Source organism: Melanotaenia boesemani, chromosome 12 (genome assembly GCF_017639745.1).
Source record: "Melanotaenia boesemani isolate fMelBoe1 chromosome 12, fMelBoe1.pri, whole genome shotgun sequence".
NCBI lineage: Eukaryota > Metazoa > Chordata > Actinopteri > Atheriniformes > Melanotaeniidae > Melanotaenia > Melanotaenia boesemani.
The window spans coordinates 20866146-20885014 of NC_055693.1; the positions used below are offsets into that span (position 1 = coordinate 20866146).

Here is an 18869-nt window from a genome sequence, read left to right on the forward strand (position 1 = left end):
GTTTGCTTTGATGGATTCTTTCCACAGTGTAACATTTCTCTAGAATGAAATAAACACATGAGTATCCATTGTATGATGTTAGGTGTTTGGTGATTTAAATCCTGAAATTAAATTTCCTAACAATTAAACTAGGTTAGATTTTGACTAGTATTTAGTAGGGGGAAAATAAGTCAAAGTCTGATTTCCTGTGTGCATTACAGAGCAGGTGCATTGCCTCTTTTTAGGTTTTAAGCTATTGCTTCACTGCCTCACCTGCCTCTACTTTGCTTGCAGTGTTTTCATGTCCCTGGCAAAGCTTGGAGAGGAGCTTGAGATGAGCGAGCAGTGGCCTGAGGTGAAGAGCTACTTCCACATGATTTACTGGATTGTGAACTACAGGCCTGGTGGCGCATCTCAGCCAGCAAACTGTGAGTGCAGCTTTTCTTCTTTCTTCTCAGTAAAAACAGATTTTTGTTTTAACCAAGTTCAATAAAACACTTTATTTAGTGCCTAAATGATTTTCACCTGGTTTTACTTTCTCCTTTAGGTTCTGTTGACAGTCACTCCTTAGCTCTTCATTGTGAAACAGGCTTGAAGTGGCCACAGTTGGTTGAAGCGATGGCACATGCTCTGATGTCACCAAGTGAAGATGTCCTGGTAAAGTAAGTGGCAAAGATTTTTAATCTTCATTTAATGTGGAAATAATCATGCATTTTGTGCTTTGGTACAAAATGCATGATTAGATCTGTAAGAGTTAGATCTGTACATAAAATTCAAAGCTATGGACAGCAGGAAGATGGGCTTATAGTTAAGACAGAGATATGGACAACTGACCCTTATTTTTGCTTGACTTCCTTTTTGTCATTAAATATCACTCGCCAAATTGTAAGGAACTAGGTAGAAGTGCAGGGTTGGGGGTAGTTTATTTGTTTGTCTTTTTAATATTATTATTCTTTTTCTGTTCTCTTGTTTATATATTTCATTGTTGCATCTGTACTTGCCTCATCTTATGATTCATTATGTTTTGTTACCTTCCTTGGAACTACAGATGGAAATGGGCCATAATCCAGCATAACTACATTGTGTATTTTGTACTGGTGTTCATTAGCCTGCATTTAAGCAAACCGTTAAAAAAACTAAACATAACGTTAAATAATACAAAACATCAATATAATAATTTTTACATAAGATGTGACGCTGAGATGCTCTTTCATCATGCCAGGCTTTAGGGTCTTTTCCCTCCACAGAACAAGGGGTGCAATAACAACACTGCAAAATGTGTTTTAATGATGTGCAACCTGATTTGGCTTCATGAGACCATTTTTCTGTCAAAGCCCAATCTTTGGAAAAGAAAGTCGTTTGGATTCACTTTGAAAATCAGATTGTGTTTTCTTTTTCCCTTCCTCCACCTCTCTAAAATTGTATGAAATTCACTTCAGCAGTTTTTGCTAAAATCTCGCAAAGGGTACACTGGTATGCTTACCGTTTAGCAGACAGACAGCAAACAATGGCACAAATTTCTATGTTGTTACTGTTAGACACATAATGCTTATATCCGTTTTTAATAGTGTATTTTTTTATACTGCTCTTATTATTTCTCTCCAGTTATCTCAAAGGAGCTGTGAATCTGTTGCAGCATGTGTATGGGGACATGTATACACATCTGGCAGCCTCATATTTACAACAAGAAATCAAAGGTGGAGATGCCCTCTCTGCCTACCTGACAAACCTGATGCTTAACCTGGATGACTTTGTCAAGACAATCTCTGTTCTCCCCAATCAAAACAACTCAGACTCTGCTGTCATGGCTCCACTCATTGATAACCTGCTAAAGTCCACAGGTCTGTCACCACTCCTGCCTCTGCTCTTCAGTGAAGGTCCCATCAGCACCTCCATGGTGCTCGATGTAGCTTCAAAGGTTGGCAGGCTCAACCAGCACATCTTCACCTTCAATGAGACAGACCCAACAATGCCTGAATTGGAACAGCTGATAATGCAGTTCCTCTCCTTGGAGGGTAACCTCACCCTGTCCATCCCCCACATAATGGGATACAATCTGCTAACCTATTCCAGCTCCTTCCAACCTGACGATGTTGCTCGTCTCAAAGAAGCCATTCAGCCTTTCACCAACCAGACCTCAGCCGGCCTTGCAGATACCATCCTCAGTGCCATGGAGCTTCTGAAGACAGTGATGAATTCCCCAGATGGAGACCCAACTAACATCATTCTTGGGTACATACACCAGCTTCAAGAGTTTATGATTTCCCTTTACAGACTGCAAAAGATTGGACATCTCCATTTACCAAATGGACAGCTGAATGCAGCTCAAATCACTGACCTCCAAATGATCTCCACTGACTTTTTTAACCTCTTCACTACAGAAGGTCTTCAAAACCTCACTCAGGCTGGACCAGATGTTGCTCAGGAAATTGTTTTCCAGAAGTTTGTAGCATTCCTACCAGCTGCTCTCCAAGAGAATGCTTCTGCTTTTTTCCAGGAATTCAAAGTGCTGCAGTATCAGATATCCAGATGTGCAGAAGGTCAAAACTGTTTAGCTGGAGTCTCTGAAATCTTCATGTTCCTGGATGAGATATCAGACATGATGCTCTCAGCCAGTGGAAATGTCACTATTAAAATATCTCCAACCAGTTTTGCTCCTTGGGAACAGGAACATGAAGAAATTGCATCCATGTTCTTCTCACTCCTCCTGCCACCAAATGATGCTACCAATGTGAAGACATTCAAGCAGGCCCTTCATTTCATCAAACTGGTCATGTCTACACCAAGTATCACTGTATCCAGTGTCCAGAGTGCTCTGATACAGTCAAACCTCACCATTCAGGAACTGAATGGCCTTGCTGCACTAGCCGGAACTGCCAACATTAATGAGCTGATTGTAAATGTGATGAAGATTGTCAATGTTCAGCAGTGTTTTGAACCTCAGAATGACCTGAATATGACAACCCATTGTGTTATGGGATTGGTCAACGGATTCAGCGGCTTTCTGGCACACATACCTGCTGTCCATGAAGAGACAACCATCCTCTCTCTTATCCCACTAATTGTCAACAAAACGATCAGCGACATTGTCCAAGTTAACTTCAGTTCTGACCTGAACATGGCTGCTGTGCAGACTTTGAACGCTACCCTGGACAATATCAAGATGAGCCTCCAGCTGAGCCAGCTAAACACTCCGGAGATCATGAATGAAATCAAGGTGTTGGAAGGTCTAATACATCTGGTTGCCAACATGGAGCCAATTAACAGCCTTAATACCACAGCTATGAAGGACCCCATGCATGCTCAGAAAGTGTATCTGGAGCTTGTGGAGTGGTACTTGAAAAGACTGGAAAACATCACCAGAAACAGTTCAGCATCAGAGCTCCTTCAACCCTTTTTCCACATCATACATATGCAAGTGACATCACAGCTGGCACAGACAGATTTCTCTCTGTTTGTTAGTAACAAGGTTGAGTTCCTGCTGAACAACCTCCAGTACCCAATAGATGGTGCTGGGATGACTAAAATTGGCCTGGCAACCACTGAGATCACTGAACATCTGTTGGACTACTTGAAGTTTGTGCTAGAGTTACAGAGTAATGATGAAGATGACCAGCTGTTCAACTCAACACTTCTGCACTACACTGAGTTCCAAATCGAACTCTACCTCAATCTCATAGAGACCTGGATGAAACAGCCCAACATCCCAATGCTCTTTACTAGTTTGCTCCAATGGGGTAACTCCTCCATGACTGCATCCGCCCCTGTGACAGACCTTCATCATTTACTGGAAACAATGGTTCCTTTCCTCAGTTCTGATCAGCTGGCCTATCTCTCCATGATAAGCAACATCTCCCAGTCTTTGAGCAAAGTCCTAATGGTGGCAGAGCAAAATGGTGGCCTACAGAGCGAACACTTCATAGATGCCATCTCAGAAGCAGTGCAAAGTGCAATGCAGATCCTGAACACAGTCACGGATCCCCTCTCGCCTCCCCTACAGGAGGATATCCTGGAAATGTTACGAGATTCACTGAATCTCATTGCCAATCCAAACATGAGTTTTGCCTCATTACGTAACATTTCTCTACACATCCTAAAGAGAGCTGAGAGAGTAATGCCAGAAATGTGCCAAGAATACCTGCTCGCTGTTATCAAAGTAGTTACTACATATTTTGAGAACACGGTTAACGGCGGTGGACCAGACAAGTGGAATCAAATGTGAGTGATGCTGCTATTTTTACTCATATTTAGCAGTTCAGACAGAGTTAAAATTAGCAACACGAAACTCTCATAATGAAATAGGTGCTTCCTAAATCATAAGGCAGTATGATAAGCATGATTAAATGGGATTAAACAATGAATGAGAAGGTAAAGGAGTGAAAACGCTACCCTTGAATGAATGCAGGTCTATTGTATGAGTAATATCATTAATTAAGTGGTATTTAATTTTAATTTAAAATGGACTACAATGGAGAAGACAAAATATCAAAAGGGGAATATATTTTATATGGTGTTGAACTGCTTGTTCAATTATAAATAATCACTGGAAATAAACATTGTTGATCTTTGTATTGTTCTGGACAATTCAAATGAAACGGTGAAATGAATCACATACTGTTGTGTTGTCTGCGTGGCTGATAAGATGTGTTGACATTTCGATGAGACATCACATTTGAAATATTAATTTTCTTTGTTTAAGAATTTTCGATGAGATGAAAACTGTCCAGAGCCTCCTGCCACCAAACAGCACAGCCCATGCCTACATCTCTGTCGTCATTGACATCACTCACTTCATCTTGGAGTCAGGACAAGGCAAGTCAGCTTCTCATTACCTCTGCACGTGGCAGACATGTTGAATTCTGATGAGATCTTTTAAAGGAGAAGTTGCATTGTAATATTTTAGTACTGATGCTAGACTGTCTTTGGATGGAAGTGGATCGAAGGAGTGTGTTTGCATGTTGGGTGTTAACTGTGAAGATCACATTGTTTCTAAATATTTCTTCTGATTTCAGGGAACACCAGCCTTTGGGCAACTTTTGCTGGAGCATCACTTGAAACTTTGCCAGAAGTAATTGGCAAGGTAAAGTTTATGCATGAAACATATAAATGGTATGCAGTGTAAATGTAATATGCATTAAAATATTACATTAAGAGGGAAGACATTAAAATACATAATAATGAATTTTTCATTATATTTTTCATTAGCATAAACAGTGAAATAAAACAAAACATGTATTCTGTCATTATTCATTCACTGTTGCATTTATAGATCAAACAGAAAATAGAACACAGGTTTGTATTTGAGATTTTTCCACTAAATCACACAAAGTCAATAATTTACTTCCCCAAATTGTTCATCTTTTACTGGCAGATTGGCAAACTCACGAGCATGTTTTGGCAACTTGCTACGGGAGGCACAGGCTCAAATGTTCCTTCTCTGGAGGTTTTGAGTGACCTTGTTCCAGTTGTGGAGCAGATGATGACTGGGAAGGCAGACCAAGACACATGGGACAAGTAAGTTCATCAACAAGGATGATGAAAACAACCAAAAAAAAGCCATGATGTAGTTCTATTAGACAGTTTGTTCAAAGTAAGTAGCATGTTTTAATAAATTGTTTAAAGCAGTATTGTGGTCCAAATACAATGTGTTTTGTCACAGACTTGAACAGATGTTGGAAGCCCTGTTGTCAGGCCTTGAAGAGACAGAGCTATGGAACAGCACCATGTCTCTTATGCCTCTGTTTGAAAACGTGATTGGAAGTTTGGTGAAGAACATGCAAGCAGAGAATGGTGAGGACACTGCTGAACAACGAAAATGGTGTTTTATTATGGAAACACTTATCAGGGATTGATAAAAATCTGAATAAAACAAGATGAGATCTTTTAAAGGAGAAGTTGCATCGTAATATTTTAGTACTGATGCTAGACTGTCTTTGGATGGAAGTGAATCAAAGGAGTGTGTTTGCATGTTTGGTGTTAACTGTGAAGATCACATTGTTTCTAAATATTTCTTCTGATTTCAGGGAACACCAGCCTTTGGGCAACTTTTGCTGGAGCATCACTTGAAACTTTGCCAGAAGTAATTGGTCAGGTAAAGTTTATGCACGATTGGACACCTTTATGTAAAACGTAAAAGATTATTTTTGGTTTGTTAAGTGTGAGTGGGAAGATTGCAGAAATTTAAATGTGAACAGTGAAACATATAAATGGTATGCAATGTAAATGGAATATGCGTTAAAATATTACATTAGTAAGTAAGAGGGAAGACATTAAAATACATAATAATGAATTTTTCATGATATCATTCATTAGCACAGACAGTGAAATAAAACAAAACATGTATTCTGTCATTATTCATTCACTGTTGCATTTATAGATCAAACAGAAAATAGAACACAGGCTTGTATTTGAGATTTTTCCACTAAATCACACAAAGTCAATAATTTACTTCCCCAAATTGTTCATCTGTTACTTGCAGATTGGCAAACTCACGAGCATGCTTTGGCAACTTGCTACGGGAGGCACAGGCTCAAATGTTCCTTCTCTGGAGGTTTTGAGTGACCTTGTTCCAGTTGTGGAGCAGATGATGACTGGGAAGGCAGACCAAGACACATGGGACAAGTAAGTTCATCAACAAGGATGATGAATACAACCAAAAAAAGCCATGACGTAGTTCTATTAGACAGTTTGTTCAAAGTAAGTAGCATGTTTTAAAAAATTGTTTAAAGCAGTATTGTGGTCCAAATACAATGTGTTTTGTCACAGACTTGAAGAGATGTTGGAAGCCCTGTTGTCAGCCCTTGAAGAGACAGAGCTATGGAACAGCACCATATCTGTTATGCCTCTATTTGAAAACGTGATTGGAAGTTTGGTGAAGAACATGCAAGCAGAGAATGGTGAGGACACTGCTGAACAACGAAAATGGTGTTTTATCATGGAAACACTTGTTAATCTTAATAATCTTGCTGGCGGAAAAGACTGAAAAAAGCAGACAGACAAACAAAGTGCAAAGATACTGAACAGTTTGCAGCCTAGATGAGAGGAATGTCGCAATTGTTCCACTGTGTCTTGTGTGCTTTGTTAAATAGTTCATACAAGATGTTGTCAGACCCATTTTATACAAAGCGAACTACACATAATATTTTAAAGTGACAAAGCAAAACCAAGCTTTGTTTTTTTTTGGAATGCCAGTCTCCTGGAAGTCTCTTCTTCAGAGACCAGGAATCCATTGTAATATGTCTGTGATGTAACAAAATGTGGGAAAGTTGAAAGAGAGAAAACTTTCTGAGTGCACTAGTTTTCACTTTTTCATATCAGTGCATGATGCTGATTTGTCATTTTGTTTGCTTCTTTTTAGTGATGATAATGAGCCTTCAGATGCCCATGGTGACCCTGATGAGGGACATTGCGCTGTCTGTCAACACCAGTCATTTCAACTTGTCTGAGCTCTCAGAGGAAATGCAGCATGCTATTGAACACACAGTTAAAGCAGCTCAGGAGGTTTGTTGACATTCTTTCCAGGATTGCATTTGTAAATACTGTTTCACTATGTATGTGTCTCTCTTCACAGGCATTTACTGCCACTGTACACGTCATTGTGTGTGTGTGTGTGTGTGTGTGAGAAAGAGTGAGATAAAGAACAAAGTTGCTGTGTCCTTATGAAGGTTGTCATGCATTATTGCATTTAACAATTGCATCTGCGTTTTGTTACGGTGACACATCTAATTATCAACAATTACCAAACACATGATTGATGTAGAACTTTGTTCTTCTTTCTGCTTTAATTTGTATGTTCCATCTGTCTGCAGAAGTATTTGTACTGTTATTTTACTTTTTTTTGCAGACTTGTAGATTGACAACATCTTCATACCTGAACACAAATAGCATATGGGTATGGGTTGACTGGTTAACGCTTTCAGCTACATTATCAGGATGTGCAGTAGCTTGCAGGCTGGGATTTGTGTATTAAATTATTCATGCCTCATATTGTGTCAAAATGTTTTGCAGCTGGTGGTAAAAAAGTCAGTTGTGGGAAGTTGTTTGGGTGATCGTAATACACTCAGGTGATCTGACCAGACAATTGTACAGCTTATGTTGGTGTCTTTATTTCTTCTTTTCCTTTTCTTAGCTTTTATTTTCTCTTTTGGATCACATTAGGAATACTTATTAATAGCTCATTAAATATGGCTTTACTATTGTATTATTATATTTTTAATACAGCTGCTCTTTTTTCTTGTTTTCTTACTTAAATATTGATTTGTTATAATTGACATTAGATGACACATGTCATAATTTGGGTATATGAAACATAAAACGACTAGCCACTAGCTAAGTTAGCTTAACATACCAAAATGCAAGCAGAGAAGAAGAGCTAGCCTGGCTTTACCTACTGTAAACACGCTCAGTTCACCTCCAAACTAATGTCTACATTGTGATCATTTAACATATAATAGGGTGAGAACTTTTCATGTCGCCATATTTGCCAAAATATTAAATATTACTGTTAATTTACATGTAATAATCTGTTAATTTTCTCATTCTGATAAAGTCTAAACAATTTACCATTAAATTATTACCAGGATATTCTTTTCTCATTCATGCCATTCTATCATACAACCTTAAAAACCCAGAGCAGCTCTGGTTGTCTAGCAGAAAACATTTAAAATGCTTGTTTTTGTTTTGTGTACCATGTCTACTTTGTTGATACCTTCCAGTGATTTCTAATATGACAAAAGCTGCTTGTTAAAGCGGTGTGCTGTATACACACACTGCATGTGGGTGTGTTTAACGTCATGGGATGAAATGATACCTGTGTGAGACTTGTAACCCTTTCCTTGTTTCTTTGTAAACTGCTAAAAGAAAGCTATTAGGATGCCTCCCATGTGTCCTAACCTTTTGTGTACGACTGTTCTATTTTCATCTCTGCATTTCTGCTACAAGTACCTGCACTGTATATTTTAATGCATATTACTGTATGACACATGATGTGATTTTTGTCTCTTTGTTTCCCTTCAGGCAAATGGTACATTGAACTGCAGTGAGGCACTGAAAGCATGGGAGCCAGTTAGACAGGCAGCAGGGTTAAACCACACAACATTGTCTGTGTGGTGCGACATCAGCCTGCAGCCTGTTCTTGAGGCCTTCGCTGAAGCCCAGACTGTCTACTCCCAGCTGAGCATGAGTGTGAGTTCATAGAAGAATAAAAAGGAAACTGCAAACAAACACATTTGTCAGGATGCCATTTGTTGGTCCTGCAACATGTGTGCTAAATAAAAATATGTTTATAATAAAAATTGTACTCTGTCTTAAGTATTATACAAATAGCAGTTTCACCACTTGGTGGCAGTGTTGACACTTAGAGAAAACTAGCATTTGCTAACAGCCAATTTCTCCTGCATGTCTGTACAGCACATGGGTGTGGGACCTATGAGTGCGAGTGCTGCAGCTGACAGGATTGTCAGAACAGTACAGTCTCTCTACCAAGTCAACATCAACTGCACACTTGTGATACAGCAGCTCATCGTCACTTTCTCCAGTCAGCTGTCTGATCTGGCAGACCAGTCTTTAAGCCCTGAGGTAGAGACTTACTGGTACAAGCAGCTGCAGGACATGCAGTTGCAAAACAGGTCAGCTACAGTTGGATTATGTCATTGCTTACACAGTGTGTTCTTTACTTTAGTTATGATTCATATGCTGTAAAGAGAATCACATAAAAATGTATTAGTAGTGAATCTAGCATCCCAAATCCATCTAATTAAGTGATTTGTCACAGACTTGGACAGATGTTGGGAGCCCTGTTGTCAGCCCTTGAAGAGACAGAGCTATGGAACAGCACCATATCTGTTATGCCTCTATTTGAAAATGTAATGGGAACTGTGGTGAAGAACATGCAAGCAGAGAATGGTGAGGACACTGCTGAGCAACAAAAATGTTGTCTTATCATGTAAACACTTATCAGGGATTGATAAGAATCTGAATAAAAGAAGATGAGATCTTTTAAAGGAGAAGTTGCATCGTAATATTTCAGTACTGATGCTAGACTGTCTTTGGATGGAAGTGAATCAAAGGAGTGTTTTTGCATGTTGGGTGTTAACTGTGAAGATCACATTGTTTCTAAATATTTCTTCTGATTTCAGGGAACACCAGCCTTTGGGCAACTTTTGCTGGAGCATCGCTTAAAACTTTGCCAGAAGTAATTGGTCAGGTAAAGTTTATGCACGATTGTACAACTTTATGTAAAACGTAAAAGATTATTTTTGGTTTGTTAAGTGTGAGTGGGAAGATTGCAGAAATTTAAATGTGAACAGTGAAACATATAAATGGTATGCAATGTAAATGGAATATGCATTAAAATATTACATTAGTAAGTAAGAGGGAAGATATTAAAATACATAATAATGAATTTTTCATGATATCATTCATTAGCACAGACAGTGAAATAAAACAAAACATGTATTCTGTCATTATTCATTCACTGTTGCATTTATAGATCAAACAGAAAATAGAACACAGGCTTGTATTTGAGATTTTTCCACTAAATCACACAAAGTCAATAATTTACTTCCCCAAATTGTTCATCTTTTACTGGCAGATTGGCAAACTCACGAGCATGCTTTGGCAACTTGCTACGGGAGGCACAGGCTCAGGTGTTCCTTCTCTGGAGGTTTTGAGTGACCTTATTCCAGTTGTGGAGCAGATGATGACTGGGAAGGCAGAGCAAGACACATGGGACAAGTAAGTTCATCAATAAGGATGATGAATACAACCAAAAAATGCCATGACGTAGTTCTATTAGACAGTTTGTTCAAAGTAAGTAGCATGTTTTAATAAATTGTTTAAAGCAGTATTGTGGTCCAAATACAATGTGTTTTGTCACAGACTTGAAGAGATGTTGGAAGCCCTGTTGTCAGCCCTTGAAGAGACAGAGCTATGGAACAGCACCATATCTGTTATGCCTCTGTTTGAAAACGTGATTGGAAGATTGGTGAAGAACATGCAAGCAGAGAATGGTGAGGACACTGCTGAACAACGAAAATGGTGTTTTATCATGGAAACACTTGTTAATCTTAATAATCTTGCTTATGGAAAAAAACTGAAAAAAGCAGACAGACAAACAAAGTGCAAAGATACTGAACAGTTTGCAGCCTAGATGAGAGGAATGTCGCAATTGTTCCACTGTGTCTTGTGTCCTTTGTTAAATAGTTCATACAAGATGTTGTCAGACCCATTTTATACAAAGCGAACTACACATAATATTTTAAAGTGACAAAGCAAAACCAAGCTTTGGTTTTCCTTGGAATGCCAGTCTCCTGGAAGTCTCTTCTTCAGAGACCAGGAATCCATTGTAATATGTCTGTGATGTAACAAAATGTGGGAAAGTTGAAAGAGAGAAAACTTTCTGAGTGCACTAGTTTTCACTTTTTCATATCAGTGCATGATGCTGATTTGTCATTTTGTTTGCTTCTTTTTAGTGATGATAATGAGCCTTCAGATGCCCATGGTGACCCTGATGAGGGACATTGCGCTGTCTGTCAACACCAGTCATTTCAACTTGTCTGAGCTCTCAGAGGAAATGCAGCATGCTATTGAACACACAGTTAAAGCAGCTCAGGAGGTTTGTTGACATTCTTTCCAGGATTGCATTTGTAAATACTGTTTCACTATGTATGTGTCTCTCTTCACAGGCATTTACTGCCACTGTACACGTCATTGTGTGTGTGTGTGAGAAAGAGTGAGATAAAGAACAAAGTTGCTGTGTCCTTATGAAGGTTGTCATGCATTATTGCATTTAACAATTGCATCTGCGTTTTTTTACGGTGACACATCTAATTATCAACAATTACCAAACACATGATTGATGTAGAACTTTGTTCTTCTTTCTGCTTTAATTTGTATGTTCCATCTGTCTGCAGAAGTATTTGTACTGTTATTTTACTTTTTTTGCAGACTTGTAGATTGACAGCATTTTCATACCTGAACACAAATAGCATATGGGTATGGGTTGACTGGTTAACTCTTTCAGCTACATTATCAGGATGTGCAGTAGCTTGCAGGCTGGGATTTGTGTATTAAATTATTCATGCCTCATATTGTGTCAAAATGTTTTGCAGCTGGTGGTAAAAAAGTCAGTTGTGGGAAGTTGTTTGGGTGATCGTGATACACTCAGGTGATCTGACCAGACAATTGTACAGTTTATGTTGGTGTCTTTATTTCTTCTTTTCCTTTTCTTAGCTTTTATTTTCTCTTTTGGATGACATTAGGAATACTTATTAATAGCTCATTAAATATGGCTTTACTATTGTATTATTATATTTTTAATACAGCTGCTCTTTTTTCTTGTTTTCTTATTTAAATATTGATTTGTTATAATTGGCATTACATGACACATGTCATAATTTGGGTATATGAAGCATAAAACGACTAGCCACTAGCTAAGTTAGCTTAACATACCAAAATGCAAGCAGAGAAGAAGAGCTAGCCTGGCTTTACCTACTGTAAACACGCTCAGTTCACCTCCAAGCTAATGTCTAGATTGTGATCATTTAACATATATGGATGCTGCTTTTAGTAAAACAACTCTGCTATATACAACACTTGAGTAGTTTATTTCTGAAGTTATTAACAGGATTTTCTTTGTGTTCAGGATGAAAAGTCCCCAAATGGCTTTATACTGTCAGATGTTAATATTTTTAGACATGCAACAAACTTTGGTCTCTCTCCATTACCCACAATTGACCATTTCCCATTACTTGACCATTACCTGGTCAAGGCTACGGCAAAACATGCCTCATCATAGTTTGTTGTCTTTTTTTCTTTTTTTTTTTTGTCGAAGAAAAATCTGTTGTTGATTTATCATCATTTCACGAATTTGTCCATGTTTTGCTAGCAGTGCAAAAACTATAAGCTTTATTTAGCCTTGCCCCCCCTCCTCATCATAACTCTGGGCCACTCTTAGGACACCGGCCCCCCCAGCTTGGGAACCACTGATCTATACCATTTGCCATTAAATTATTACCAGTATATTCTGTTCTCGTTTATCCCATTCTATCATACAACCTTAAAAGCCACAGCTATGGTTGTCTAGCAGCATACATTCAATTTTTTTTTTTTTTGTGTACCATGTGTACTTTGTTGATACCTTCCAGTGATTTCTGATATGACAAAAGCTGCTTTACAAAGTAGTGTGCTCTACACACAGACTGCATGTGGGTGTGTTTAACTTGATGGGAAGAAATTATACCTGTGTGGGACTGTATGACACATGATATGATTTTTGTCTCTTTGTTTCCCTTCAGGCAAATGGTACATTGAACTGCAGTGAGGCACTGAAAGCATGGGAGCCAGTTAGACAGGCAGCAGTGTTAAACCACACGACATTGTCTGTGTGGTGCGACATCAGCCTGCAGCCTGTTCTTGAGGCCTTTGCTGAAGCCCAGACTGTCTACTCCCAGCTGAGCATGAGTGTGAGTTCATGGTTTTCATAAATGAAATGGAAACTGCAAACAAACACATTTGTCAGGATGCCATTTGTTGTTCCTGCAACGTGTGTGCTAAAAAAATAAATAAAAATTGTACTCTGTCTTATGTATTATACAAATAGCAGTTTCACCACTTGGTGGCAGTGTTGACACTTAGAGAAAACTAGCATTTGCTAACAGCCAATTTCTCCTGCATGTCTGTACAGCACATGGGTGTGGGACCTATGAGTGCGAGTGCTGCAGCTGACAGGATTGTCAGAACAGTACAGTCTCTCTACCAAGTCAACATCAACTGCACACTTGTGATACAGCAGCTCATCGTCACTTTCTCCAGTCAGCTGTCTGATCTGGCAGACCAGTCTTTAAGCCCTGAGGCAGAGACTTACTGGTACAAGCAGCTGCAGGACATGCAGTTGCAAAACAGGTCAGCTACAGTTGGATTATGTCATTGCTTACACAGTGTGTTCTTTATTTTAGTTATGATTCATATGCTGTAAAGAGAATCACAAAAAAATGCATTAGTAGTGAATTTAGCATCCCAAATCCATCTAATTAAGTGATTATTGACAAGATATCTCATTAAATTAATTCATTAGATTTTCAAAACCCTCACAGAAAACAAATGCTTTTTTATGGCAATGATGAATTAGAATGAAAGGGCTATTTCAGAAAAAAACAAAACAAAAAGAAAAACAACAACAACTCAGAAACACATCATATAAAGACCTTGTTCTTTCAAAGGCCCTACTAGATCCGAAAGCCCATCAAAATTCAAGGACAATACACACATCAAGATGTACTGGGTTGCTTCCCCAAAACAAAACCCACTGAAACTTAAACTCAGGATGACAGCTTTTCATTTGACTGTGGAACTATTCTGTATATTTTCATCAAATTCTGTTCAGTTAATAACATTTCCATAGACACTGCTGCACCTAAAGTACACATGAACTCACCATGACCTTACCACTCCATTTGTTGTTACCCCATTAACCAAATGCACCAGTCAAACCAATTTGATTCACACATAATTACACAAGGAATTGGAGTGTTCACATTTGCATTCAGATTGATTAATTTAATGCAAGTCTGCCTGAAAACAGGCAAGCTTGAACCGATAGCAGCTCAACTATGATTCAGCTCGCCGAGACATCCTCTTAAAATTGATTTTCCTTTTTATGCCAGCTGCAATAATGAGCTGGGCATAGTGATAAGGATCACATTCTGCATATCGCAAGGAATCAATCAGGTCTTACTACATGAGGTATAGATCAGTGATCACAGTGAAAAGACTCCTCAGTTTATTACAGAGGATAAAATGGTGTGAGCTGGCATGAAGGGTAGTGATGAGGAAATATTCTTTCTTTCTAAATCTCAGGAATTATAAGTCTAAGGGGTTATTGCATTGAGGAAATGGATAAAAAAAATGGCTTCAAAGCCTTTAAGCCATTCAAGAAAAGCAATCTTTACTCCCTTTATAAGTGCTTTAGGTCATATAGCCATCTCACAGTTTTTAATTCATACTGATAATAATTCATGTATTTTTACGTAGGACTGTTTTAGAAAGAAAAGTATCTTGGCATTCACTGAACTTCTCTCTTCTGCAGTTTGTCTTCCATTAAGCAGCTCTCAGATGAGCTGCTTGGAGTGGCTCCATTCCTGCAGCCTTACATCGAAGCAGCAGTAAAAGCAGTGAGCCTCATCCTGGACAACTACCACCTCGTTCAAAACAGCAGCTCATCCCAAAATCTCTTTAGAGAAGCAGCAATGATTTTCCTAACTTCTGCAAACATCACCTCAGATGACATTTCCTACATGATTGGGGAAAATGGGGCTGGACTTAATGGGACTGTTTTTGCTGACATGATGAGGGAAGTGGTCAAACTGATGAATAACATGAAGTTATTCAGGGATCTGCCTATGGTTTATCAAGCCTTGGAGCAGTTTCTGGCATTCAACGACACAAACGTGATGTTGGAGAATTTGGTTGAGATGTCTGTTTGGCTGACCTCAACTCAAGCGTCTGGATTGGACCTGCTGAGTCAAACTCTACCCAGAATGTATGACATCACCAGGTCTCTGTTGTCTGTCCTAACAAAAATGAATTTGATCATGCCAGCGGGTGCAGAACTGTATGAAGATATTGCTGGAAACATCATTGTAATGTTTAGACAGTTGGTAAGCACTGGTGATCTTTTCCCCCTCATGCCCCCACAACTTGGTATGCCACAATCAGAAATGACTGGTGGTCACTACACGGGGATGACCAGGCGAAGACGTGATCTTTCGTTGATGATGACAAGAGACCCCATGGATGATTTTATAGACTTATTCTACATCGACTACCCAACCATGTTCAGAGCCATTTCCGTACCTCCAACCACGACAGAAATGATGGAAACGGCCCACGTGCTCTTTGCCAATCCAGATCTGAATGTTGTGCTTAAGGGAGCTACAAGTGACATGCCATGGGGCTTGAATGCCTCTCGGGAGACGACCATTGATGTTGCCCTCGGGATGTTCTCCTTCTTCACCCAACCTGACTTGCTTCAGATGTAAGTCTCAATCTCTAAAATGAGGATTTAGGAATCAGCAGGGGAAAAATTGTTGCCTCTGTGATGTGTATCTTTCTTAGAATCTAAGTTTGCCTTGGCATTGAGAAACTGCTTGTTTGCCTTATAGTACACTATTATTTTTGCCAGTGTTTTATAAATATTCCATGTTCAATTTTCCACAGGCCACCAATGGTTCTCCTGATGAATGCTGCCGATATGCTTCCTGATGGCTTTCCATTCTCCTCTGAGATTAAAAATATCACCAGAGCGCTAGCCAGCGAATCTCAAGGTAATTTAAAAAGGGAATTTTATATTTTGCCATTACAGCGTTATATTGGTTTTTTTTTGGGGGGGGTCAATACCAAAATAAATTATTTTGTTCCACTGAGCACACTTTACCTAAATAGCCTGAAGCATATAATTTGCCGTGCAAGTTTTTCTTCCTTTACTTTATTAACTCAACCAAGCTCTTTTCGGCTAAATCAACTGACCATTCAGAGTCAGACTTAGGTCTAAGTGAGGATGCTAAATAAGACAGAAGCTAAATTGGGGAATGTGTGCAAGTCAATAGGACAGAACAGCTCAGATCTTCTGTCTCTTTGGTTTAGTTCAGAAGGTTATAGGCTTTTCCATCAAAGTGTTATTTTATTTCTAATGAGAAATGTGCACGCATAACTACAATGAAAGACTAATTTGCCTTCTGACTCCACTTCACTCCACTACCTTCTGCTTAGTCTAATTGTTGCTGAACTGTACAGCTCTCACTGATGCTGCAGCTTGTATTTGCATACCTGCTGTGACAGTATGAATGCATAAGTACAGTCTGCCATTAAGTAGTCACACAGCTTGGAACAGAGCCGTGCTGCAATTTATAGCTATTGCAAGTCCAAAGGAAGACCATAAACCTTTTGTTAATGCTGCGATGACTGTATACATGATTATAGTGTACCAAATATTCATTCTGGAGATATGAGGAATCAGACTTCACACCAGCTTAGCTTGAGCTCCCAAAGAGCCCGAGGCCATATGGCCCTTCTCCAGCAGAAAGCCACTCAGCACCTTTTTAAATCTCATTAGCAAAGTAGAATTCAATCACTTATCCTGTCCGCCCTCGCTAAACGTCTCCCCTTCCACTCACACAAGTGGACATCTCTGACCTCCTTTTAATTTGCGTCTGTGCTTGCTTGATAATGTTTTTACTGCATAGAATCACTTTGTAAGCAGCTTCACTTCAGTGCAGCCCCACTCATAGACCCCACACACAAACACTAACACACAGCAAACTGTTGTAATTGTGAAGGCCTCAAGGTGTTGAGCAGCCAGAGATTAAACATTACCATTGTCTAATTTTGGACTAATTAAATATTCTGTCATCACATCTAGCAGCCTGAGGTGGTGCCTTTCTTAGTGCTTGTCAAATGTGTTTTAATGCATGACAGCATCTAATGCGGCAGGCCCTTCTGGCCCCATCAGACCCACACAGGGCTTCACTTTAAGCACATCATTTGCTGCTCGATGCTTGATGATGCGGCCCCGTAATGGTGCAAGTCGTAATGAAGCTCAGTGGGATGTCATGTTATTCTGTCACCTTGCAGACCTAACTTTTAGATTCTACACTCTTTTACAGTTGCATCTTTCTTACCCCTGTATTTCACCCCTCTGTCTCCCTGCCATTCCCACCTATCACAGAGAACCTGATGCTTATGCAGCAGACCAGTCGAGTGATTGCTGAGCTTCTTCAGATCAGCCCAACAGACCCACAGTTCCTAGAGCTGCTACGTCACCTGAGATCCCAGGTCTGTGCATTCATCTTCACATCTTTACTTGCAGGGTTATTTTACTTGAAAAGGTAAAAAAAAAGACTAAAAACAACAATCTTTGCATTCACATAAGAAAAATGATACCATGCAGACATTTCTACATAATGTAACTGAGATGGGTATAATCTGCATGACTTAATTGGATTAATGCTCCCTCCAAATATGACTTTATTCAGTATAAGGTGGTCAGAAACGGCATCTTTACATTTTAGTGTCTTGATTTAATTTAGAATATTGCTGTACATGTATATATATATATATATATCTAATGTGTCTTTCATATGTTTGATTATTAAACAGTCAGAAATTCCATAATGTTGCTTTCATAAATGATTTGTGTGTTGCAGGTGTGCACCTTGGAGAACACAGAGCCTGTACAGGTGGTGTCAGGAATCCTTTCCATTGAACCTGGGCAGCTCTGTCACACGTTTCTGCCCAGCCTGCAAATCTTGGTAGAGGGTCTGCTTCTGAACACAACTTCTATGTCTGACATCATTTTCCAGGCTGTGATTGGAGACCCCAAGAGCTACAATGTCCAGATAAACTGGTATGCAATTCTTTTTATGTGTCAACTAACTTTTACAGAGCATCATGATGTGCAAAGAAAGCTGCTCTCACCATTGTCCATATATTCACCAATTACACTGTTTCTTTATGGTAGTACAACTGGCTAAGTAGCATTACACTAGTTGCTTGGGTAACTGCAATTTAACTAAATCAACTTTTAGTAACTGTGCATGTTTATGTGTTTGTGATGGTAGGACTTCTGTTTTAAGTCAAAGTTTGGACTTTAACACCAGCAGCCTGAGCTCTCTTGACCTCAACTTCACCTCTCCAGGTGAGTTTAGCTATTTATCCATCCATCAGTCTAAATGTATAAAATTTGTCACATAATCCTAATTTAGACATCATAATACAAGTAATAACTTATTTCATAGCTCAATTTCTCCACTGTCAAGTTGTTCATGTTTGCTGTTATGTATAATAATAAAAAGAGAAAACTTTCTTTCTCTGACTGTCAGAATATCAGTTTCTGC

At 39.0% G+C, this 18869-nt stretch overlaps 1 protein-coding gene across 5 annotated transcripts in view; it reads left to right on the top strand.

The window, feature by feature from the left end:
* abca12 (ATP-binding cassette, sub-family A (ABC1), member 12) overlaps window positions 1–18869 on the top strand; it is a 71405-nt gene that overhangs the window by 17803 nt on the left and 34733 nt on the right. For 2 of the 5 annotated variants that reach the window (XM_042002196.1, XM_042002197.1), the window contains exons 17-41: window positions 274–407; window positions 527–641; window positions 1585–4197; window positions 4679–4791; window positions 4992–5059; window positions 5351–5493; window positions 5639–5769; window positions 6003–6070; window positions 6458–6600; window positions 6745–6875; window positions 7337–7479; window positions 8995–9162; window positions 9388–9605; window positions 9752–9882; window positions 10116–10183; window positions 10571–10713; window positions 10858–10988; window positions 11451–11593; window positions 13275–13442; window positions 13664–13881; window positions 15065–16012; window positions 16195–16301; window positions 17702–17808; window positions 18180–18379; window positions 18594–18670. In XM_042002196.1, coding sequence (XP_041858130.1) covers window positions 274–407; window positions 527–641; window positions 1585–4197; window positions 4679–4791; window positions 4992–5059; window positions 5351–5493; window positions 5639–5769; window positions 6003–6070; window positions 6458–6600; window positions 6745–6875; window positions 7337–7479; window positions 8995–9162; window positions 9388–9605; window positions 9752–9882; window positions 10116–10183; window positions 10571–10713; window positions 10858–10988; window positions 11451–11593; window positions 13275–13442; window positions 13664–13881; window positions 15065–16012; window positions 16195–16301; window positions 17702–17808; window positions 18180–18379; window positions 18594–18670 — 6629 coding nt within the window. The remainder of the gene's footprint in view (window positions 1–273; window positions 408–526; window positions 642–1584; window positions 4198–4678; window positions 4792–4991; window positions 5060–5350; window positions 5494–5638; window positions 5770–6002; window positions 6071–6457; window positions 6601–6744; window positions 6876–7336; window positions 7480–8994; window positions 9163–9387; window positions 9606–9751; window positions 9883–10115; window positions 10184–10570; window positions 10714–10857; window positions 10989–11450; window positions 11594–13274; window positions 13443–13663; window positions 13882–15064; window positions 16013–16194; window positions 16302–17701; window positions 17809–18179; window positions 18380–18593; window positions 18671–18869) is intronic. The other 3 variants (XM_042002200.1, XM_042002199.1, XM_042002198.1) reach the window with 3 other exon arrangements.